A 25,601-nucleotide genomic window follows, 5' to 3' on the forward strand; every position below is an offset into this window, starting at 1 on the left:
ATAAAATGAATTTAAATTCCAAAGGGGTTCCAGTGCCGGTTTCCTAGTCCCCGAGTCAGCAATGTGTTTGTGAAAATTCAGCCTTTTTGTCTCCCAGTAAAAAGGAGCTAAATCTACATCGGTGGCCCAGTCTCGGGTTGCTATTCTTTGCATTTTCTATTCGAGTGAATGAGAGTGAATGAAGTGGCCGGGACCCTTCATTTGATCTACTCAATTGCATAAAGTGACAGAATTCTAATATATTTGTTTAATGCTCTTCAATGGGCTTTCACTTTTTTTGCTTGCAAATGAAGCATCTGTGGGCAAAGTTTCGTCCCCCTTTAACACGGGGACATATTTCATAACTCAGGCCGTGGTTTGAAGTGATCTTGAGAGGAGTTTTAGACTCAAAAAGTGGGAAATAAAGAAACAGATGTGAAGTTATTGTAAATTCCTAGAGTGGGCTCTGGGGCTATTGTGCCCCCGCGGCGGGCGGTCCCCGGGCTGTGCCTTTCATGCTGTAATTGAAACATATTAATTAGATAATTTGTTGTTAGTTTAAAAGAAACAAATGCATCCCCTTTGAGGCTTCACAGCCGGTGGGTTGGGTTGTTTTTTGTGTTTTGTTTTGTTTTTTGTTTTGTTTTGTTTTGTTTGGGTGTCTCTGTGCATATGTGGCGTTAGGAGAAAAAAATATTAATTGACATTTATGTTAAGAATTTGAGAGCAGACCCAGATCCTTTCCGTTTCTTAAATGGATATCTTGTAACAGGGAGTTGCCATTTGTGAAAGTAAAACCCTTCCTACCCCTCCCCACTTTGCATGAGCTAATGGAAAACCTTCTGTTTGCAGCACTTCATTAGATTCCTCGTCCTCCCCACCCCCAGCTTCACCCCTCTCCAGCACCTGGCCACATTTATGCTTCCAAACACTCCATGTTCCTGTCTCTTTCAAAGGCATTGCACTCGCTGCTATAATATTTAAGCCATTCTGAGGATCCTTCACTAGCACCTCTTCTGCTGGTCTTACACTTTTCCAAACCCCAACCCAGGCAATAGGACTAGTGAGAACTTCTGTAGCTTCTTTCTTGAGAAAGGGCACAAAATTCATCCATTGTGTAGGCATTTCCCCAAACCACAGAGAACACCGTTAAAAAACTCAGCTGAGTGCAGAGTCGTGTTAAAAAGCAAAAGTAACAGAATAGCCAAGTTTCCAAAAATCAAGCACCTACATTAAAAAAAAAACAAAAACAAATCCTGCCCAAATTTACAAAATAGAAAATAGTATAACTGAACTTGATTCTCAAGATGAGACCCGGAGCATACATCTCACTGTACGGGGGTGTCTCTCCCAGTTTTATTTTGAAGCTGTGCGTATTGACTTTGGACTTGAGCCAGGTGAAAAGATTTAACATGACAAAGAGAGCCATTGAAGGTATCATGGTTATAAACTTCCTTATTTGTGGGGCACTTCAGCTAAACAGGGTGTAAGTCCCAAAGCTGAGGATAGAGCGGGGTGGAGGCATGTGTTTTGGGGCTGCCTTTGGATTTCTCATCAAGGTCAAGATATCGTCAATGGATTTTTTTTTTTTTTTTTACTTTACTCATTCAACTTCATCTAAGAGGAGATGCTTGCGATTGTGAAAAGAGAGCTCACAATGCCCAAGTTATTTCATTCTTTGCAATACACCATGACGAACTTACCAGCTGAAAAGGACATTTTCAAGTACTGAGTTGAAACCCACTCCTTTGCTAAAACTCAGAAATAAGATCTGCATCTTCTTTACTTCCATTTAATGAATGTATGTATGGATGGACATACCATTTAACTCTGAACCCTCTTGGCTAGTCCAGGAAGAATGTTTTATCTAACTAGCTAAGTTGATAATTTGTAAAATGTTAGATGCCCATGTCTATATGGTTCCTTCATTCCCATTTTGAATTCAGTGTTAGTAAAATCGATGAAATTATAATATTCCAGAGGTGGCCTTAATTTTATTTTGTAGGAAATGATGAAATTGTATTTAATTTTTTTTCTAATGCAGATGACTTATTGTTGAGAACAAAGTTTCAAGAATTTCCTAGCCCAGGACGGACAAGTTTTACAGGCTTTCTCTAGCTGATCGTGTTGATATAATTGTGACTTGGGCTTGATGAATGAGTTTGGTTGTCCCCTGTCTGACGAGCTTTAGTAGCTTCATGCATTTTAATCAGTCCAATGATTCATTTATTTTCTTTTTTTTTCTTCTTGGCTGTGTGTGGGATCCTTCCTTTAAAAAAAAAATGGTCACAACAGGATTAATTACCCTTTGCATTAATCCTAAATTTTTTTTCAGATAGCCCTCTATATATCGAAGGGTCGCAGGTGCCAAGGATTCTCCTTATAGAGCATGATTTCTATGTGGGCTTCCCTGTGCTGCACAGTCTCTTGTTTAATCATTTTACATAGTAAAGTGTTAATCACCATTTAAGTTTGTCTTTGTCTTGCAACTTCATTAGTTGAATACACCCCTCACTCTGGAAATATTGTGAGCCCTTCAATAAAGTTTCAATGGTCCTTGAGCCATAAATACTTGGCAAATTTTAATTCTCTGCAAATATCTGAAGAAAAGCAAATACTTAGAGTGGAGCATTTTAAGTAACTTCATTTACCTCTTTAAAATAAATGCACCAAACATTATTTTCTCACAGGAAGGAGTGAAAAGAAATCTGTTCAATTCAAAGTGAACAGCTTTCAACACGCAACGTGGACTTTTAGGTAACTTCTGAAAAAGAAAATTTCAACACCTGCCATAATTTAAAGGAGCAAGGCAATGACTACTCACTCCAAAGTAAGCTGTGTCAGGATGTAAGCATTGTGTAGGCAAGTCTGGTTTTGTGTCTCCATCTACCTGATCACCTCTACCTGATTTCTACATAGGCCTTGCATTTATATAAGTGCTGGTTATGTTGTGTAAAATGTGTATTTTAAGAGAGACAAAAATACATATAAAGTACTGTTTCTTCAATGCAGTCTTTCTCTCAGCACTACACCTGTGCACCTACTCTACACTGAAAATAGACTGCTCCCTCTTTCCTTCTGCAGCCATATCTTCAAGAGTCCGTCCGAATAACTTTTCTCCCAATCTGCGAACGCCTGAGAACTTCGCCTGTTTTGAAAATAAGATCTGAACAAGACAAACTACTCAGACAATGCGCTGCAGAAGGCATGCTTAGGGAAACACTACCTCTAGCTTTTGAAAGTGATTGCAGAAACTTCCAAACCACACAAAACTAAAATTTGAGTTCACATATTTTAATGAGAAAATATTATTTGGACTAGGTTCATAATTTAATGTAGACACCTTCTTTTTTAAAATCCTCTGTCTCAAAACAGGCATGCTGGGAACAAGAACATCAATATTTAAAATGTCATGCTAATCCTCTACAAGGAGGGAGAAAAATGAAAGATAAAAATTGTACAGCTCTCATGACACTACAACTTTTTTTTTTAACTTAAGCAGATCACACCAGAACAACAGTTCATTTTCTCAGCAAATTACCTAAGACTCTAAAGGAATATAGCAAACAAAAGTGCATTTTACACAGTGTATAATCATTCCTATTCACAAGAATTTACACCTCCTTGCAGCCCTTAGCTTCTTGGAAAACTCCTTGTAGCAAACAGGACTTGTCCCTGGGAGACCTATCTGGTGACATTTCCTCCAAGTTACCAGTCAGCTTATCTCAATTCTTCTAGGCTTGCCCTTGATGCTTTCTTAGTTTGGGCTTACTTCATTTTCTTTCCTCCCCCGCCCCCCCCCCCCTTCCCAACAATAAAATAAATAGCTATAAAGGTATCTAAGTCATCGGAAAGTTAACATCCCAATTAACTTTCCTCTCCCCCTCTCCCCTCCCCTAAACCTAGCCAGAAATAAAGAGTAAACATTCACATTACAACAGGTACTTGTAAAGTGGGCTTTGCCCCCTCGCCCGCCGAGCAATGCAGATTCAAGTTCACTGTTTACATTTTACCGGGCGCTTTGTAAACAATACAAGGTTACATTTAGTTTTGTTTTGCTTGTGTCCAAGACAAGCGTCCCCTCCCCCGCTTGGCAGCCTCTCCCCCTAACTCCCAACGCCCAGAGCCTCCGGCAGGACCCAAAACCCAACGCAAAAAAATTCTGCGGAAGCCAACGAGGCAGGCCCGCTGCTCCGGGAAGCTGCGGTCCGCCCAGCCCCGGCCGGATGGGCGGAGGCGAGCGGGGTAGGAAGATTAGCGGTCTCTCTTCGTAGCGGATTTCCAAGACTTGCACAGAGAGATCCGGCCCTCGGATGGGAGGCGGCAGCCCTCAGGGAGATAGGTGTGTTGGAGGACACCTCTGAGCCGGTTTCTCTGGTCTTGGAACAAACTGTGCGGAGGCTCGAGCCCCGCCAGGGCGGGCGGAGGGAAGATGCGCTCCTCTCGGTGAAGGCGGGAGGCAGGATTTCCCATGCCTCTTAGATGGGGGGTGGGGAGGGGGTGAGTTCAGGGCCCAGAGGATGGGACAGCTTGGCTCAGGTGCCCCTGCCTTCCCCTCGTGTGAGGGCGAGGACAACTCCCACGCGCCTCCAGGCCCATCTGCAAGTTTGTGTTTTGTCTCCGCGTCCAAAACAAAGTTCTCGTGCGGGAGAGATGGTTTGGCTGAAAGTGAACTGACACGGTAGGGTGGCGGTCCCGGAGCTGGGAGGGCAGGACTAGGAGCCAGGGGAGGCGAGCGAGCTAGCGGAGAGGAGAACAAGAGGGGGCGCCGGCCGCCGCGGGTCAGTGCACCGCCACCGAGTGCAAGGCCGAGGCGGGGCTGGTGAGCGTCTCGCTGGGAGTGGCGGGGCTGCTTTGGCTGGTGGCTGTTTGCGAGGACGTGGGGCTGAGCGAGGGGGGCGAGTTCGAGAGCAAGGTGGGGATGGGCGCGGGCAGCGCGGGCAGCGCGGGCACCGCGGCCGGCGTGGGCTTGATGGGCACGGGGATGGCGGGCAGCGTCTGGCCCGCCGCGTGGCACAGCGGCTTGAGCGGCACGCCGTAGGCGCTGTACTCGCCGCTGGCCATGGAGATGGGGGTGGCCGAGTCGATCATGCCCGCGGAACCGTACACGTGTGGCCAGCCGGTGCCCAGCGAGCTGCCCATGGTAGTCAACTGGTTGGGGAGCGGGTAGGCGGCGGGCACGGGCTGCATGGCGGAGAAGGCCAGCCCCCCGGGCATCTTGTACTCGCGCGCGATGATGTTCTCGATGGCGAACGGGTGCTTGAAGCCCGAGGGCTGCGCCACGCCGCCCAGGTTGTAGGCGGCGGCGGGCATCTGCGGCAGGTGCGTGCCGGAGGCCGCCAGCGCGCTCAGGCGCAGCTTGGCCTGCTGCTGCAGGTACTGCGCCGCGTCGGCGGGCTTGCTGGGCGTCAGGTGGTCCGACTTCAGCACCTTGAAGCGCTTGCGGCGCCGCAGGAAGCTGCCGTTCTCGAACATGTCCCCGCAGCTGGGGTGCAGCGCCCAGAAGCTGCCCTTCCCCGGCTGGTCCGGCCGCCGCGGGATCTTGATGAAGCAGTCGTTGAAGGAGAGGTTGTGGCGCAGGCTGTTCTGCCAGCGCTGCGTGTTCTCCCGGTAGTAGGGGAAGCGGTCCATGATGAACTTGTAGATCTCGCTCAGTGGCAGCATCTTCTCGGGCGAGCTCTGGATGGCCATGGCGGTCAGCGAGATGTACGAGTAGGGCGGTTTCTGGTCGCTGTACGTGTTGCGGCCGGGACGAGGCATCTTCCCGTTCGCCCCCTTCTTAACTCTGGGTCCGCGCGGGTCTGCGGCTGCTCAGACCTGGGAAGGGGGAGAGATCAGGGGAGGGGGCATGGATGCCCAGACACCCCGAGGTCAGCCAGGCCGAGTACAGGCTTCGGGTGTGGAGGGTCGGGGCGGCGCGGCGCTGGACCAGCCCGCGCCCGCGCTCCCTGAGCCAGCAACTTTGCTTGCAGAGTGGCGCGCAGCCTGGGGCGGTGGGGGGGGGGGGGGGGCGCGCGAGCGGCGCAAGAGTAGCACCGAAATAAGCCGGACCTGGAGCGGGGACCGGGGCAGGGATGCAACCAAAAGAGCAGCTCACCTTAAAGTTGCTCCAAGTTGAGCGTGCGCATCCGGGATGGCGCTGCCGCTCGCCGCGTCCCTCCCAGCCCGAAGCCCGGGCGCAGAGTCCCGTCTCGGTCCGGCTCCGCAAATCTCTGAGCTCCTCCGCTTAGCCTGGCAGCGCCCGGCGCCGCCCGGTCCGCGGGTCTTCCGGCTGTTGGCTCCGCTGGCGGCGGAGCTTGGCCGCGGAGTCTCGGCGAGGACCGTGGCAGCGGCAGCCTCGGGGCTCCGGAGGGCGCTGCTGTGGGCTGCGCGGCTCCGCTGAGCTAGGTGGCTGCCTCCATGTCCTCCCTCAAACCATCTGATAGTTTTAAGCGGTGACAGGAGCAGAAAAGACCCCTGTAGCGGCGCTTCATTAATGTGCCACTTCTTAGCTATCATATGACAATCGCCTTGGGAGGAGGAGGAAGAGGAGGGGGAGCGGGGGCTGCGGAGGGAGGGGATTGAGCTCGAGGGGGAGAGCCCGGCCAGCTCCGGTTTCTTTCACACCTATTTACATGGACACCTGGGCCAATGGTAACCACTTCCAGCTCCAGACCGGGGAGAGCCTGGACCGCCGGCGGGGAGCGGGACGCGCTGGCCAAGGTGCTCCGTGTGAAGGTATGAGGAGGCGGCGGCGGCAGCGGAGCCGGGATTCAGGCGACCACTCCGGATCACAGAGCGAGCTGCCGCGCGGATGATGTTTGACATGGAAATTGCTTGGCTGGGGTATTCTGTTTCCTCCGCATTGTATCGGGTTTGTATTGTTAGCTAACTTCAGGCACGGCTTCCTCCCGAAGCTGACCCTTTTCCTGCGCTTGGCATTACCCGGGGCTGGTTGCATGGGTTATGATAATGAAAATACGCGCCCCCCCCCGCCCCCAAATCCTCCAAGAGGCAGGTCAAAGTTTGATTTGACCTTCCTAGGCTGCTGCCCTAGCTCTGCACAGTGTGTGTGTAGCTTTAAGTGGTGGGTTTAAAGAACACTTAGAAAAACAGAGTGGGCAGCTCCCTAAGAGCCCGTTTTGAACCTAACTGTATTGACCAAAAAGAATTTTTTTTTTTAGATTAAAATAGTGTATCTGGGCGAATAGGCTAGGTCTTCACTCTAAAAGTCCTCCGGGAATTGCATTAGACACAGGATGAAGGCTCGAGGAGGGTCCGCGTTTGTTCGACACACGTTGTCACCAGGTGAACTGCAGTCTCTCGCTTCTCCCAGGTGGTTTGAAATTTTGGTAGTTGGGTGTTGCCTGGAAGTTTGCATTTTACAGCTGGAACTTTCTCCTCCCCTCCCCCCCCCCCGATTTTTGCATAAAGAGAACTTATTTAGGGTTAAAAGAGGCCAGCAAGAGCCGCCTGAGGCCCTACTGAAACAGCAGTACTTTCTAGACTTGCAAAGACCAGAGAGTTTAACTTTCTTTTGAGAGAGGAGAGGGTGGGGTATGCCTTGGGTCACCCTGTCTGGTGCAGGGTGACAGGCTCCCTACTGTTCAGATTCATCTTGGGAGGTTCAATGAGCTGTTGTTGTTATTATTATTATTATTATTACTGCCGTTGTTGTCGCCATCATCATCAGATTGCTATGAAATAGTGAGTCGACTCCACTTGCTTGCAGGAAGTCTAAGAGTAGATTCTAGGAGTTCCCACTGGTGTCTGCATATTCTTCCACCTTTATGGTTTTTAAAGGAGATTTATTTTACCGTGTTGTTAAAAACTCAATACCTGCAGCCCACACTGAATCATCTTCAGTCCGGAAATGTGAGAATGTTTCTTTTTCTTTTGAGGAGGAGGAGGAGGTGGTGGTGGGAGAGTTCTGGGTGTGGAGTTTTGATACTTTTAGTGACATTAGCATGATCAGTGGAGCTATTATATGGGGGTTATTATATATAATCTTCCAGCTTGTGCACACACACACACACACACACACACACAGGCACATACAAACACACCTACATTAACCACAGTTTCAGAGTTGGTCAATAACTCACCAAAACGTAACTTAAACACGATGAATTTAGGAGATTAAACAATTTCATTAATATTGAAATGGCGCTCGTGTCTGGGCTGCCTCGCTTGAGATGCAAGCGCACGTTTTTCAATATTAACAGAAGTGCTTGAAGGAAAGAATAATGTCACCTTCTTAATTCGGAAAAAAATAACCAGGAGGAGGAGGTGGGCGGGAGGGATGCTGACCTGTCTCTGGGGGCAGGGCTCCTGAAGGGCAGATCAACCCTCTGCTGCTGAACCCGCAGGACGGGGTGGGGGGACCTCCGCCGAGCTTTGGCTGGAGGCAGCCGAGCCTGGCAGAGCTGTGCGCTTCAGCTCCTTAGGAGGTGCGGCCTTTGGGGGGTTACTTGGTACGGCCCAGTTGGGCTTGAGGGTCCCAGGATGGGAGGAGCTGGGGAGCGCCAGAGCCGGAGGGACCTCAAGAGCCTGAGGGGCCTCTGGCAAGGAGCAGTGGTGAGGACTTGTGTTTCCCAGACGGAAAGGCGTTGGTGCACAGTTCTCCTTCTCCAAAGGCAGCTGGTCTCAGAGTTACAAAACAGAAGGTGCTCCTGCGGCCGAGGCAGGAGCGCTCCTGGGAAGGAGTGGTGCCAGGATCGAGTCCTCTTAGTAAATATGTGGATACTGATATGTAGAATACAGAAAAATATTGAGTGAATGGATTTGGGATATGGAACGCTAGGAGTGAAAGGTCTCTGTTCCCCAGTGACAGCCAGGAAGATTTTCTCTACCAGTGGGTGGGTGTGTGTCCGTCTGTAAGCGTGGGCGCGCGCGCACACACACACACACACACACACACACACATTGAGGGTGGGGGATGGGGAGAGAAATGTTTTCTTGTTTTAACAATTGGCATTTTGTTGCCTTGCAAAGGGCCTTTGTATGGCTGTCGAAATCATTGCTTGGAGTAAATAGAAGATTAACTAAATTCTGAGGGGAAACCTTTGGGTTAAAAAAAAAAAAAAGCCAAGTTGGAATAAATCTTTGTCTATCTCCCCAGGAAAGTTGTCACCACCAAGTTTGGGACATGCAAGGTTACAAGTAGGAATTCGTGCCTGAGGAATCTTCAAAGTTTGGCCAGGGTGGGGATGGGAGGTGACGCCCATTGCCTATGCCCAGCGTTAATGAAGGAAATCGAACCTAACAGCACGAGTTTGAGGAGTTGTGAGCTGCACATTTAAAACTGGCCCTTTCGCTACAACCTTGTGTCTTGGTTCCTACTGAAGACCTGCCAAGCCCAGGGGGAGGGGGGAGGGCTTGCATGCTATTTACGGCCTTTTAAGACTGCTGTTCTGAAGAAGAGGGGGGAAGGGGCACTTTAAGAAATCTTGAAAAGTGCATCAAAGTCTATTGTACAGAACCCAAAACAAACAGAAGCTTTGGGGAGGGGGCACCGACCCGGAGGCTTAGGGAGTTGTTGGGAAAACTGTATAAAATACACATAAGTCAATTATACCCATGTGCAAACCAAATGGAAATCTCTCTTGCGCAATAGCCATTCATCGCCTCCGCTGTGCCCACCGCCGACCACCTTTCTGCTTGGAGAGTTTACAATAGCCTCTTTTCCCACAAGCTGGACCACACACGGCTACAGATTTCGTAATAATTTATGCTAATTTCCCTCCATAAATCCACAATTCGCTTCAGTGGCACCCGGGCTGCCGAGGGAGTAAAAAGGAGACAGAGAGGTGACAAATACAATATTGATTTTGATTCCTTCTGTTGTCAAGCAGGTGTGTGTGCGCGCGTGAACGGCGGGGCTGGCGTCCGGGGGCGGGAGCTCTAGGAGAGGAAACCTTCCTTCCCGAGCCGGCTGGCCCCTCCATCCACACTCCAGAAAGGAACGCGCCCTGGTTTGTTAATATTTACCAAACACCGGCGGCCCGGGGTGGAGGGAAGGTAGCCAGCAGCTTCCGAAGGTTTCCTAGGCGCCAAAAGCAATCCCCGCCTTCCCCACTTGGGAAGCGAACTCCGTGCGGCCGGGAGCGCTTGGGCTCAGCCCTCCTTTCCCCGCTTCTCCTCCTCCTTTCTCCCCCAAGTCCTTCCCTCCCGCTGCTGAAGCGCCTCCCCACCCCCAGTCTGAGTCCCCTTCCCTACTGCACCCTTGTTCCTCACTTTCTTCGCATCACTCCCCCCGACCTCCCCTCCACTTTTTCCATCTTCTCTACCAAATGGACTGTGCAATGTGCGAGGAGGGTGAGGGAGGGAGACGGTCGAGGCTGGCGCAGCATCGATGTCAGGTTTTTAGGGTCTCCTCCAGCCCGCCCCACCTTTCCAGGCCGCCTCCCACCTTCGCCCGAGTTCTCCCCTCTCGCTGGGAATCCGCGCTAAGGCCCCGCGCCGCTTTGTCCCAGCCGTCATTCTTGGCCAAATCTGCATTTGGGTGGCGTGAAACGACTTAGCTTTCCTTTCAAAAGGATTTCGTTCCTTCCCCGGGTATGTGGCACTAACACAAACTCCCTCAACCTGTCAAGCGATCGGTTTTTTAAAATGGCCGTTCCGAGTATTCTGGGGGCTGTTTGTCCCGGGAATCTGCGCACCTCGGCCACCAGCACCGGGCACGGCTCAGCTTGGCTCTAACGCCCTGGATCTGGGGACCAGAGGGGACCTGCTCCGTTTCGGGGGGCCACCGGACCCAACGGTCTTTCGGATTCCTGGGCCTCCGAGACCCGCACCCAGTTGGGCACCGCATCAGGGAAAACCTATAGGCCAAGATCCCCCCACCGCGGCCGGGCCCGCGAGGTTGAAGCCCCGCCGCTGGCCCCTTCCACCGACTCTGGCGGGAAATCAAACTGCCCCGGGAAGAGAGGCCGGGGAGGGGCCGCACTTTGCGCTCTGGCGGCCAGAGCCAACTGTGGGTGAAAGGACTCTGTTCCCACCTCCCTCCTCCCTCCCACCTCTTCGCCCGCGCCCCCAACAGCCCCCCCCCCCCACCCCACACACACACACCAGGACTCTTGGAAAGGAGCACAGTTGTTTTCCCAACTAGTGAAACAGACTGCCTGCCTGGGGACTTGGGAGCCATGTTTGGTGACTGGGTTACAGGAGGATTGGACCTTAACACCTAACAGGAGGGTTGAAGAGAAACTTTTGATGAGTATATTGCCTGTATTCCTCATTCACCCTCCCCAGTCAATCTTGCTGGGTTCTAAGAAAGGCAAGAATCTCTACCCCAGCCCCCTCTTCACTCCCATCCATACTGGAAGTGGTGGGGGTGGGGGTCGGTCAGATTCAGAGGTGCTCCTCCTACCCCCCCTTAACCCCTGTCGCCTGGTAAGGCCTCTGACTGTGGCACCTGCAGTTAAAAATCTGTATTTTCCTTGAGGTTGGGAGAGAGGGAGCAGCAATGTCCCACACCTTTTAGAAGTATTTCCGAAGCAGCCCCTACAATTTGGAAAGTAGGGAAGACTCAGTTTTCCCTCCACATCAAGCACAAAACAAACAGTAGCCAGTGTTAAGTGCCAGGTCTCAATAGACCTCCATCCCCAAGAAGTGCAAACCCCCACCCACAGTGAGCAGGCAATTCCATTGCCTGTGAAAACAATTCTTGCCCCGCTCACCATAATGCCCCCTCTTTAGAATCAGTTTGCTAAATACCATTTGGTCTCTGCTTGCTGTGGTTTGCTCTGAGATTTCAAGGCTTTAAAGCCTTAGTTTCCAAATCCTATCCCTCCTTTGCACAGACAATTGCATGGCTTTAAATGGAGCATTAGCAAACCTACAAATGTATTTGAAAAGTTATTTGCAAAAGGTTGGTGGAAGGATTTTTGTTGTTGCTTAAACCCCCTCCCCCTCCCCATAAGTTTCGCTCTGCACTTTGTGAAATAGAAGCAGCAATTCAAATCTATTATTATTATTGGAGGAAATATTGCTAAAGCCACCTTGGTATTGAAGGGATTAACTTGCTTTTCTCCCAGCCCCTAACTCTGGGGTTAAGACAGCAGTAGATCAACTGTATAATGTGTGCACTGTTCGCTCATTTGTACAAGCAGAACAAAGGTTGGACTAAGCCAAATTGCATTGCACTTGTGAACCGAGTCCCGATGTGAAGTATCTTTTACAGCGGGGGGAATGAGAACAATTTCGTGTATGTCTAAAAGGGAATAACAAAGCCACTTTCTTGAGCATCTCAAAGTGAAGTAGCGAGGCGTGACATTCCCAGGGTGAGGAGGGACAAAAGCAGGGTCAGGGGATGAAAAAGAGAATCAAACAGCCACTTTCACATGTCTGCCCTCAGCGGCTGCACCTCTCCATAATAGGAAACAAATGTTGTAAAAGGGGGGATTGCTCCCATTCATTCAAAATAGCAAATGATAGCTAAACAACATTGTCAAAACTGAATCAACTTCTGTGCAGTACCACCCAGAAAAAGGTATTGTGTTTTGTTTAATAGCGGGGTGGAGCAAGGGGGTCTCTTTTTTTTTAGGGGGGGGGGAAGGGGGAGAAAAATCACCCTGTACTTTTCATATTAATTTTCTTTGTCAGGAATTACTTGTTTGCTCAGATCTTGGGGGTGGGGGAATCAGGCACCCACTCTTAAAATGTGGTTTTGGAGGGATTTGGGGAAAGCAGAAACAGGAAGGTGAATTTTAGCTTTATCAAGTGCTTGAAGGCTTCCAGTAAATGGGGAAAATGTTTTCACCTCCTTTGAATGTCTTATCCAGAAAAAAAAAAATAATGATGATTGCAATAGAATATTAAGGTAAATCCTGCATGGTAGGTCTAAATGTTCTTTGCTCGTAAGCTTGAATAAAATCGATTGGGGGGCGGGGTTTGAACTGCAGATATCTGAAATGAAGAATAGTGTGCATCCATAGTATTTGTTGGTGCATTCTGCCGGCTTAATTTGTGTCGAAGCCAAATAACCTGTAGGTCTCCAGCCTTGAAACCTGGAGCCTCTGCTTTGTTTGTTCAGGCTGACAAGGAGGAGAGCTTACCCGGCGGACGGGTACACTATGTGTTTTCTTAATGGCAGAAGCAGGTTTCGCTGAAGACCACAACAGCCTAATTCGCTGTGTTCCTGGGAAGGTTAAAAACTATTTGATTCTCTCTCTCTCTCTCTCTCTCTCTCTCTCTCTCTCTCTCTCTCTCTCTCTCTCTCTCTCTGCTTTTTGTTTTTTGTCTCCATGCGCCCCCCGCTGAGCTGCCACCCACAAAGCGGGTTTGAAAAAGAAGGAAAGAAAAGAAAGAAAGCGGCTGATCCTCGCTGGCCTCCCCCCAGCTAAGAATGGCTGGGAGGCGGGGCCTGGCGGGGCTGGCGGCTCGGCCCCCGGCTCCCTCCCCCGGGAAGCGAGGTCTTTCCGCTCAGGCGGGTCTCACCTGTGACCAGGGCTTCGCCTCGTGGGTCCCCAAGCCGGGTGCCGACCCCACGCGGAGTGCCAGCCCCCCGCCGCGCGCCCACGTTCTCAGCACCACCCCTGCCTTGGGCGCTCAGTGTGCTCACTCTTGGTGGGTCACTGTCCACGGACAAGCTTTAGGGGGGAACCAGGTTGCCCCAGGGCCTCCCAACGCCCCAGAAATAGATCCACCGCCTTCCGCGTTCCTCTACTTCCCTCTTCTTCCCTCTTTTCTCTCCCTCTCTACCCTCATCCCTTCTTTCTCAGATTCTTGCTTCCATGTCTGATGTACGAACATCACATTGTAGGTCCTTTTGCGAACAAACTTAGCAGCCCTCCCAGCAGTGCAGAATGTCCTGATCGGCCCTGCCTGCCCAGTAAGAAGGAAGGAAGGAAGGAAGGAAGGAAGGAAGGAAGGAAGGAAGGAAGGAAGGAAGGAAGGAAGGAAGGAAGGAAGGAAGGAAGGAAGGAGGGAGGGAGGGAAACAGAAAACTAAAACATCTCCACCCCATCACCCGCACACCTCAGCGGCGCAGTGGGAGCCCGCCATAAGGCCGGGCTCTGCGTGTGGGACCAAATCCTTCCTCACTTGGCCATTCCTAGCGCCCGTGCAGTTTTAGGAGACGGTGGCACTCACTGTGGTTGACATCACTCACCGTCCCCCTTCCCTGCCCCAACACCTGCGACCCTAGTAAGCAACCCCTCACTCCCCCCCCTCACTTACTTTATTTAATATTTTATTAGGTAAGACTGGGAAAGATATATGTACAAACTATATGTTTAAAAGAAATGTTAACTCTGCGTTGCCGTTTTCCCCTTACGGTCTCTCCTCCTCTCTATCTTTCGGGTAAATCCAGAACCACGGAGCCGGTAGGAATTCCGAAAAGGAAGGCCCAGCCGGCGATTTTCTTGGGAGTGGTGGCCTTTGCTTGGGGTGGCCATGGCGGTTTGACTGGGGGAGTTGGTGGCTTCCCCAGCTAAGGTCGGCTGCCCGGTCTTCCCGCCGCTGCAACCGCAGGAAGGAAAACCTCTCCCCTTTCACGTCGTCCCTCCCGCACCCCCAGCAGTTAGGATTCCTCGTCTTTAACTGGCGCCCCGAAAGCCCGGAGCTGGGGAGACTATTGATCTTTTTGCGTTCCGTCCATTTCATCCTCTTTTCACCTACTTTTCTCGCATGGAAAAGGACATCTGCACACAAAGAGGGTAGAATGGATTAAACACACCCAGAGAGTCCCATCTTCCCGGTTTCACGTCTTTTTCCCCTTTCCGGTAAGACAGAGGAGCCGCGGGCCTCCTCGGTGGCGGGGACCCGTGGTCACTGGGAGCAGCGCGGGCTCTGCTCGGCGCCGGGTGCGAGACCTGTTGATGAACCAGCCGCGCCGCGCCCGCCGGAGCCGGCTGTGTAAACTGCTTGTGTATCTCACATTATCCTCGCGCTGTCTGCAGGCAATGTAGATTTTCTAAAGATCTAATGAATAAACAACCAGCAACTGCTGGCGGTGTCATTTACATTGTTAATGCCTACATGTGTATAATAAATATGCATTTGTATGTCTTCAAATAAACTCTTTTTAGTTTCTAACCTGTGGTGATTTTGTTTTTTTCTCCAAAAGAAGGAAGGGGGGTCGGGGGGTGGAGAGGGAACCTCGTCTTCCCAAAGAACGAGTTTATTTGACGTGCGTGGATCTGGCGAAGAAGGCGCTGCCGCGGAGCCCAGGTGTAGGGTGCGCAGGCGGATCGTCCCTCCCAGTCGCCCCGGAAAGCGTGGCTGGACCAGCCCCCCGCGCTGGCCAAGCCAGGAAAGGCAGAAGGCGCCGGGGACTTAGAAGCGGGGTTTGAGGGCAGTGGGAGCGGGGAGACACGGGAGAGCACCCACAGGGTCCGGGTGCCCCCCCCTCCCCCAGCTAACGATCGCCTTCCCCCAAAGAGAGCGAGCGCCAGCGACTTCCCTCCGATCGCAGCTTGGGTTGGGACAGTTGGGGCTGCGGTGGCTTTGACAACCTCTGGGAAAAGTTACCGAGGGAGTTTCTCCGCCGACGACGTCAGCCCGCGCGCATCCGTAGACAGCATTGCGGCCCAGCCTGGGGGGGGGGCCGCGGGGCGGGAGGAGAGGGCGAGGACGCCGGGGTCCTACACTTGGACCCGACAGCCACCTCCGCCGGGAGGGCCGCCGCGAGGAGGGCGGCAGAAACACGGAGGCTCTGGGCAGAAACGGCCTCCCGCGCCGCGGGGTTTGGACCCAGCGGAGCTGCTGTTTCCAGAAGCCGAACGCCCTCCCTCCAAGTCCCACGCCGCGTGCTTCAGGCCCGGCGCCGAGGTTTGATCTCTCTCCCTTCCAACCAGCCAGGTGCCCCTCTCTCAGCGCGCTGGAAGGCGAATGTCTCCTCTTCCCCGTCCTGGCTCTGGAATACATTATTTTAATGAAGTCTATGGCGATTTACTTTCCTCTGAGATCTATTCCACGGTGCAATTAGGAACGTATCGGTGCTAGCTCATATGAATATTCAGGAGCGTGTCAATTAATTAGCAGACAGAGGAATCTCATTACGGTGCTCAAAACCCTGTTAGAGTTAAGCAGAATTAAGGGGGTATTTGGCAATGCGCTGGATTAGTGAATATTTTACTGTGCACTCATTTAACTTCATTATCATAGCACTTACACTACTCTCTGATTTTATTAATTAAATTGCTCATTAATCTGTCCAAAAAGGATGAAAGTTTTAATGTGCCACCCAATAAGTTGGAAAGTAAACTTTCGCCCGCTCGGTCTTCGCTCCCGGCCTGAGTGGCACAGAGGCGGCTTGCACCGCCGGAGACGGAAGGCGCGTCCTCCGCTCCCTCCAACCCGCAGCTTCCGGAGCCCCGCGCTCCAGCTCCCCGCACGCCGGGAGCGCAGGAATGTCGCGGGGGAGGGTGAGGGAGGGGGCTGCGGCCGCAGCTCAACCCTTTCGCTTTTTGCCTCCTGGGACTGGCCTGGCAATGAGTCGACTTTCAGGACTCCAAAAAATAAAAACCTCTCACTCTTTCTCGCCAATGCGATTTACTGGGCGTGGAGCGATTTGTCTGTCCCTGGGGTTACCTTCTGCGCGCTTAACGCGCTTCGCCTCCACACCTTAAGGCTCATTCCCGCCCCCGCCCCCCACCCCTCCCCAAGGCGTGCGCAAAATGCACTTGGTGGGGGTCAGGGTCTGCAACGCCCCCTAACGGCCTGCTGAGCGCAGCACCCACGCCCCCGGCCACTGGAGAACTCTGCGGGAGCGCTCAGTCCTAGACCAGAGCCACCCCCCCTCAGGCATCATCCAGGTTTGTGAACGCGCGGCTCACGACCACCTGCACCTCCCCCACCCTATCCCGAAAGGTTAGAAAGACAAATATTAAAATTACTTGCACAAAGGGAACTGCTAAAGCGATCCCAAATTAATATGCATGCAAAATTAATTAGTTGCTTTTCGTGACACCAAAATAAGTACCTGGGAAACAGAACACCTTCTGGGCATTGGGAACATATGCTGGAATTAGAGTTAATTGACTAATTACATAAATTAGGCATTAATTTTGCAACACATCAAGTATAAAAGATATCTCAATTAATTGTGCATAAATTACCAGGTGAAATGGGACGGTGGTTCGGCCAGGATCTGGGTTCTCAGACCTCTCTGCTCTTTTTTAGAGCCCCAAAGCCAGGCGGCACAGCGCTCGACCAACTGGCAGGCGGGGAGAGACAGAGACCTGAGTGAGAGTCCGCGCTTGAGTAAGCTGATGACCCGGGGCAATCGTTACTGCGAAGGAAACTCCCCCACTCATTAAAATCAATTATGTGCAGTTAGATTGATCAGCTTTTGTCAGAAAGGAGAGAAACAGTCCCCTTTACTAATGCTAACCCCCCACTCCCCTCATCCACCTTAGCTGGTTCTGTAGTCACCTGGGGGCCCTCGCTGAGCAGGTCCTGCTGTTCCGGTCCTCAGTTTCCCTCCATGAGGAGATTGACGACAGCTCTGGACCACTTTCCATTGACCTGGACTCAGCCCCGGCGGTTTTGGATGTCTGGCATCTCTTGGTGATCTACATCCTCTGAGCTTGCCACTACTCACCCAGGAATTCAACTTCCAGGGAGTGAGGCCAAGTGATTTGAGGTTTTTTTTTTTTGTTTTGAAGTGGGTGTAAATCAACATCAGGGATGTAAAATCTAGTAAATAACCCACACATTCTCCTAGAGGATGGTTTGTCAGAGCCCCCAGCTACCTCCCCTCCCCCCCACCATATATGGTTTCCCTGCTCTCTTATGGATGAAAAAACAAACAAACAGAATAGATATAGCACGTGTTTGGGAGGGTGGAGGAACTCCCTTCTCCACAGACCACACTATTAATCCTCCCTCAGCAAACCACCAAATGTAGCATTTGTTTTGCCTTGAAAACAGTCTGTTGTCGGCAAAATGTTAATGATCTTGGCAGTGACTTTCCCCTATGTTCTCTACACATTTTAAGTGAAAGAGAAAAGCGTCCCAAAGTTAAAGGGTTGTTTGGGCAGTGGACAAAGGCATGCCACTTCCAAACCCTAGTGAAATCTCAAAAACTCATATGCATTCCTTACATAAATTACCACCGACTGCCACGCTGTTTGGTTCTATTGATCTAGTGTAGAGATTTTCAGCTCGTGTGTCATGGCACACGGGTGTGCTGCAACCATTTTAAAAACATGCAAAACCTGACTATTTAGTCAGGGCCACTGACCTCTGTTTCCTTAGGTTGTCAAATAAAAAAATGACAAAAGACAACACAATAGCCATCTGGTGTGAATGAATCAAAATTACACCTATTTTTGTCAGATCAGCAAAAGATATAATAGCAATTAGTGTAGAATTACTAGTATTGAGAATTTTAGTAATTAGTTTATGTGTGCTGTGAGATGAACAAGGTTGAAAGTCACTGATCTAGTGGAATGTTACTAATGGAGCGACGGATTTCTCAGCAACTTCTGGAGCTGTCATCACGTGCCTGGCGGTTTGTAAAGTATCTGAAGTCAACAGACCTGTGCCCCCACCCCCAGGATTCCCAAGTTGTAATCATTTTCTTCTGTTTTACAAAAGCAAACACAAAGAACGAAAGGAAACCCCGAGGAACCCTCTGTCGTCTGATTATCTACATCTTCATCAAGGTGCCCGGTGACATCTGTTAGAATATAATCCTGTCTGCTGATGGACTGAAGAAACCCATGAATTCCTAAGTTACTGAGACAAACATTCATTTTGATGTAGAGGTTTTCTGCGGGAGCCAGATGCTGAAGGTACTTGAGGGAGATGTTGACAAGTGGATAATTGTCAGCAGAACTAAAACAGACACTTTGTTTACAGTTGAGCATGATTAATTGCGAGTAAATAAAACAGCACTTTATAAAATCACCATCCAAGTTCAAAAAGGCTGTATGTCTCTAGGAATACAAGAAGTGGACTTATTGTACAAGGTCTAGTTTTGCCAGATTCTTGGAGCAGCTGCTGGCAGCAGTGTGGATGGGAAGTAGATATGCTTTATTGCTTACTGGCTAATCTGCTTTAAAAAAATTGGGGGGCCAAATTTACAGAGTTGGATTAGAAACATTTTCTCCTAATTAACTGAGTTTTAAATTTATCTTATTAAAATATTATTCCTCCCTCTCTTTTCATTCTACCTTTAAAATGTGAAACTCACTTAATGTAAAATGATTTTCAAAATGAGCCACATGTAACAAACCCAAACTGATGCCATTAAATGCCACTGTGATTCTGCAGTTTTCAAGAGAGCATTTCTATTTCCTGTGGTTTTGATAAATTGCAGAGGCCAGACTTTTGTAAACATCTTATGATCGTCCAACACAATAAATTTTAATGAAACAGGAAAAATGGCTTTCTTTCAAAGTAGAGTGTGACTTGTATACACAATGTTTTTGGGTTTTTGTTTGTTTTGTTTTGTTTTGTTTTTGTGTTTTGTTTTTTGTGTGTTTTTTGGCCTCTATCCTACTAGACCAGAGGTGACCAGGCCAACACCTCCCTAATAAACTCCGATAATCATGTCTGTGCAGAGTAGTGCTGCAGACATATCAATTCCCTTGGGTGGATAACTTGGATGGATGGATTTATAGTAGTCCATAATAGGTAGACAGTCTTTGCATTGTAATATAATGCCCAATGAAGATTTTAAAAAAAAAAGTGAGTTTAAGGCAGTTAGAAATAATTTTGGATCACTAACATTCAATCAAATTAGTACTGTTGTCCAATTGTAGCCATGGATAGAGAAACACAAGCCAGGCAAATACGATGCAAACTAGAACTTGGTTTGAGCTGTTAGGAAAGAGCTTTCTTTTGAGACTTCTTGCCCTTAAGAACTATCTCTAGGAGCTTCTGAGATAAAAGCAAAAGCAGAATTTATGGAATGGAAGGAGAGAGAGAGGGAGGGAGAAGAAGAGGGAAAGAGAGGGGGAAAAGAGAAAAGGAGAAGGAGGAGGAGATGAAGAAAGAAATGGAAGCCTCTTTTCTAGTGAGTCACAGACTTATGTGAACCAATACTTTTTCTTTTCCCTTGAACTTGTTTGAGCTAAGTTCTGAAAGGGTCATATTCAAGAGCCCCAGAGCCCCTTTCATGCTGAAAATTTTGCCTATCCCTTCTGTATCTCTTCACCAGGAGGAGCAACTCAAATTGACCAGGAACTCATGAAGGGCGAATTGTGGCCCTCTACAGGGTAGCTCTTGGGCATTGGGTCCCAAGGAATTTTCTTTCCTAGTGGGCACTATATATTGGTTTGGTGATTGCACACTTTTGGGGATACTTACCAAGGTTTCTAGATTCTGCCAGTTTTAGGATGAGGAGCTAAAGTAATACCTCCATCATCATATCCCTAAGCTCTTAAAAATCTTAGAAGTCAAGCAGCCAGTCTCCCCTCCCTCCTTCCCTCCCTCCTTCCCTCCCTCCTTCCCTCCCTCTATCCCTCCCTCCCTCCTTCCTCCCTCCCTGCTTTTCTTCCTTCCTCTCTCTCTTCCTCCCTCCTTCCTTTCATTCTCTTTCTCCCTCCTTCCTTTTCTTCCTCCACAGCATTTCTGAGGACTATTCTGGCCTAGGCCATTAAATAGCAAAGCAGGGCTCTGATACATTTATTTCAGGAGTTTGAATATCAATTGGTGAAAGAAAATACATACCCAAGAATAGTCACCAAAATCTGAGTGGAGTTCTTCTATATTGGAAGCTGTTTGTGATTTTGTCTTAAAAAAACAAAACTCACCCTAACCAGTTTGGCTCAGTGGATAGAGCGTCAGCCTGTGGACTGAAAGGTCCCAGGTTCGATTCTGGTCAAGGGCATGTACCTTGGTTGCAGGCACATCCCCAGTAGGGGGTGTGCAGGAGGCAGCTAATTGATGTTTCTGTCTCATTGATGTTTCTAACTCTCTATTCCTCTCCCCTCCTCTCTGTAAAAAACAAAGCAAAACAAAACAAAAAACTCTATTCTCTCATTTGACCCTCAAAAACAACCCATTGGGGATGGAATCTGTGAATAAAAATGGCTACCAGCCATTGAGTGCTCTCTGTTAGGCCAGCAGTTCTGAAAGTATAGTTCTGGGGCTCTGGAGTTATCTGAGAACCTTACATGGGTTCCATGAGATTCAAATGACCTTCATAATAATCACATGATTTGTGACTTTTTTAAACACATTGAATACTTGCCCTAGCTGGTTTGGCTCCCTGGATAGAGCATCGGCCTGAGGACCAAAGAGTCCTGGGTTCAATTCTGGTCAAGGGCCAGTTCCTTGGTTGCAGGCTTTCCTGGCTCGTGCAGGAGGTAACCAATCGATGTGTTCCTCTCACATTGATGTTTCTCTCTGTCTTTCCCTCTTCCTTCCACTCTCTCTAAAAATCCATGGAAAAAATATCAAAAAAAAAAAAGAAAAAGAAAACACAACACATATTGAATACAGAAACAGCAATGAGAATCCAGTTGTCTTCTATTAAGCTAGACATTAAACAGATTTGCAAAAATGTAAATAAAACACTGGTACTCTTCTAATAAATTTTGTTCTAGAGAATATAGTTTTTCATATAAATCAGTTATTCATGTTGACATGCAATGGATTTATTATTTTAATGAATAAATAAATATTTAATTTTTTCTCAGTTTTAGTTTCCAATACTATCATAAATATCTATAGCTATGACTCCAATAAATAAAGCTTTTGGGGTAGGCTCTGCTATCACCCTTGTTTTAGAGATAAGGAAATAAAGATTGGGAGAGAGCTGGAGAAACTCCAAGGTTCCACAGACAGTAGGTTGGGAGCTTGAGGCTCTCTGCTTCCAAAATTTGATATTTGACTTCATTTTATAGTTGAAATTGAAGTGTTTCTATTCATGGTTGAAAATACTGCGACCCAGAGAGATGATGTGATTTGCCTAAGCTCACGCAATTGGTAACTGAGCTAAAGCTTTAGCAGGTTCTTCCCACTAGAGCTCGTGGCCACTGTACCCCTATTCAGTGGTGTGCTAGGAAGCTGGCTGTTGATGGAGAAAAGCATTCATTTTTAGTAGAACTCACCAGTGAAGCCATCTGGGCCTGAAGTTTTCTTAGCGGGAAAGTTGTTACTTAAACTTCAAATTTTAAAATAGATATCATGCTATTCAGGTTATCTGTATCTTCCTGTCTAAAGTAATTCCATCCTAGTTTCCTCAAAAAATTAAAAATGAAACTCCCATTTGACCCAGTAATCCCACTTCTAGGACTATATCCCAAGAAATCAAAAACACCAGTCAGAAAGGACATATGCACCCCTATGTTTATAGCAGCACAATTTATAATAGCTAAGATTTGGAAACAGCCTAAGTACCCATCAGCAGATGAGTGGATTAGAAAACTTATGGTACATCTACACAATGTAATACTACGCTGCTGTAAAAAAGAAAGAACTCTTACCATTAGCAACAGCATGGATGGATATGGAGAGCATTATGCTAAGCGAAATAAGCCAGTCAAAGAAAGATAAATATCACATGATCTCACTCATTTGTGGAATATAATGAACAACATAAACTGATGAACAAAAATAGATCCAGAGACAGAAGCATTGAACAGACCGTTAAACTTCAGAGGGAAGGCAGTGGAGGAGGAGGGGTAAGAGATCAACCAAAGGACTTGTATGCGTGCATATAAACATAACCAATGGACACAGACACTGGGAGCGGGAAGGTGGTGAGGGCATGTGCTGGGGGTGGGTTGGCCAGGGAGAGGTCAATGGGGAGGGAAATAATTTTTTAAAAAATGAAGTAACTCCATCCAAATTAATTAATTTGTTGTTCAAGTTGGTTATATTTCCTTATTAGTATTTTAGTCTTCTCTTGTTTTTTCCCCCTCTTAATCAGTCTGGTTAGAGGTTTATCAATTTTATTGATATTTTTTAAGAACCAGCTGTTTGGTTTCATTGATCTGATTTAAACTCCCAGCTCTGCTACTTACCAACAGAGTAAACTTGGGCAAGTGACTTCATATGATTTTTCCTATGTCTTCAATTCCTAATTGTTTCTTCTACAGTGTAAAATCTATTGTTATTTCTATCCAGTACATTTTCATTTCTGATATGTTTTTCTTGTCTAGAAGTTTCATTTGGGTCTTTTCTTTGGCTCATCTGTGCTAATTAATCATTGCTGTCCTTCCTGGATGTATTCTTATTGAAGGATTTTTCTCCTCATTATGGTTCATTTTTTTTTTTTTTTGCATGCCAGATAATTTTTGATAAATGCCAGTCATTGTGAACTTTAAGTTGTTGAGTGCTGAAGGCATTTGAAAGAGTGTTGGACAATATTATGTTATTTGAATCAATTGGGTCCTTCTGAGTCTTGATTTTAAGCTTTATTGTGGCAGGTTTAGAGCAGCCTTTACTCCAGGGCTAGTTTAGTCCTACTTCTCAGGTATGACCCTTTGGAGAACTCTTCTGATGCTCTATGCTTTACAAGGTCTCTTCATTTTACTCCTAATTCTGTGTGAGCCCCAGTAATTGTTCTACTTACTGCTTTTCAGTGTTTTTGTTTGTTTGTTTGTTTGTTTTTTCCTGGCCTCATGGATAGACCTGTACTCAGCTAGACCCCAAGAACTCAGCAGATCTCTGTGATCTAGTCTGCAAAGTCTAGACACCTACTTTTTCCCAAACTCCAGTGTGTGTTACCTTAGCCAGTGATTACTACAGGACTTTGGTTAGATTAGTTCTCCTTGTCCTGTGGCCTAGAAACTACCTTTAGGCAGTAAACTGGGATGATCATGGGATAGCTCTCATGTGTTTTTCATTGCACAGGGACCACAGTCCTCCTCTGCCTGAAATGGTTTGTAAATGTATTTTGCATCCTATATATAGTTTTTTAGAATGGGAAGGTTCATGGGCAAAACAGAAGTCTGACTAAGAATAAAGTTTATTGTGAAAAATATTATTTACTGAGTAGAATATCCCCTTTTCTAGGAAGTTAATGTAAAGGTTTTGTATTTTTCCATTTTAAAATGTCACAACATCTCTAAGTTTAAGACAAACTGAAAATCTCTCATTTTCAACATTCTTGGACTAACAGGGAGAATATCAGTGCTTTATTTTTTTATAGGTTCTCATTTTTAAAATATCAGACTTTATATGCACACAGATATTGTAAGGAAATACATGGTATTAGGATGCTTGAGATTATCTTTACTAGAAAATGCACTACCTTTCTGCTCATTTATTAAAAAAATCCTTACCTGGGGATATGTTTTTATTGATTGTAGAGGGGGGGGGGGAGAGAGAGAGAGGGAGAAATATTGTGAGACAAAAACATAGATCAGCTGTCTCCTATATACTCCCCAACTGGGGATGGATTTAGGTATGTGCCCTGACAAGGAATCAAAACCACAACCTTTTGGTGTACGGGATGATGCCCCAACCAACTGAGCCATCTGAGTCACCTGGCTAGGGCCTTTTCCATTCATTTAAACTCTTATTAAATTATTATTTTTCTTCTTAGTTACCAATTGGGCTTTAAGAATTGCTCAAATGGCCCAGCCCAAGTGGTTCAGTGGTTGAGTGTCAACCTATGAACCAGGCGGTCACAGTTCAATTCCCAGTCAGGGCACATGCCCATGTTTCGGGTTTGATCCCCAGTGTGGGGTGTGCAGGAGGCAGCTGATCAATGATTCTCTCTCATCATTGATGTTTCTCTCTCTCTCTCCCTCTCTCCCTCTTCCTTCCTCTCTGAAATCAATAAAAATGTATTTTTTAAAAAAAGAATTTCACAAATGATAATTAATATGGCATTCCCTGTATCTGAGAACTTAATTTTTTTTAAAATGATAAACCATCAGTGACTTCATATAAAGTGTGGCTGAGTCTATTATCAACATCAAAATTTAGTACCAAATAAGGGTAAACAATATATATGGCTGGTATCAGAATGTACACTTCCCACTTCAATAAAGAACATTCAGCACCTCTTAGGAATAAAATTCTACTCTTTTGAGCTCTGTGAAAAGGTTGTAAACATTTGAGATTTTCTTTTCTTGAATTAGTCTAATCCTTTGTAATAGGTTGAGTTTCTGTGTTTAGCAGGGCTTTTGAAGACTAACTTAAGAGGCAGGAGTTTGAGGAATGAGAAATATATTAAATTAAATGTGTTCAAATATTTCTTTCCTCTTCTGTATTAAGTACTTTGCAAAGTAATTACTTTCATTCTCATTTGCCAGAGAGAAATGAGAGAAATATATCTTATATATTTTACTATACCTCAATAGACATAAGGTTTCCTAAACTATCCATCTTATTTTGGTCAGATTATCTTTACCTTTAAAGACAGATACATTTGGAGATCTCATAACTTGGTAATTCCTCTGTTATATCATATTTTATTTCCTGATAATTAAGCATCATATCATCAGAAGTGATTATGACTGTGATTATGAAATTGTAAAACACAGACAGAAAGGGGTGGTTATATTCCTTATAATACAGTATTGGGTCTTTATTCTTACATGTGAAAAAAATGTTTGAATTTTGCTGGTTGCCACCATGTTTTGAGTTATTAAAATACTCTTGCCTTTCTGACCCCCACTTTTGCTTCTAAATAATCAAAATAATTAAGTATCTATACAAAGGTCTGAACTTTTAAATATTTATAGATTTCCATTCATTATTTATTTCATTTATTTTTGTTTACAATGTGT

At 47.3% G+C, this 25,601-nt stretch overlaps 1 protein-coding gene across 1 annotated transcript; it reads right to left on the reverse strand.

Annotated features, from left to right (window-relative positions):
• Positions 1 to 4,761: 4,761 nt before the first annotated feature.
• On the reverse strand, positions 4,762 to 5,739 carry FOXB1 (forkhead box B1). The gene has a single exon (XM_028141273.2). The coding sequence runs from the start codon at positions 5,737 to 5,739 to the stop codon at positions 4,762 to 4,764; it is 978 nt and encodes a 325-aa protein (XP_027997074.2).
• Positions 5,740 to 25,601: the final 19,862 nt, after the last annotated feature.

The sequence above is a fragment of the Eptesicus fuscus genome, chromosome 5 (genome assembly GCF_027574615.1).
Source record: "Eptesicus fuscus isolate TK198812 chromosome 5, DD_ASM_mEF_20220401, whole genome shotgun sequence".
NCBI lineage: Eukaryota > Metazoa > Chordata > Mammalia > Chiroptera > Vespertilionidae > Eptesicus > Eptesicus fuscus.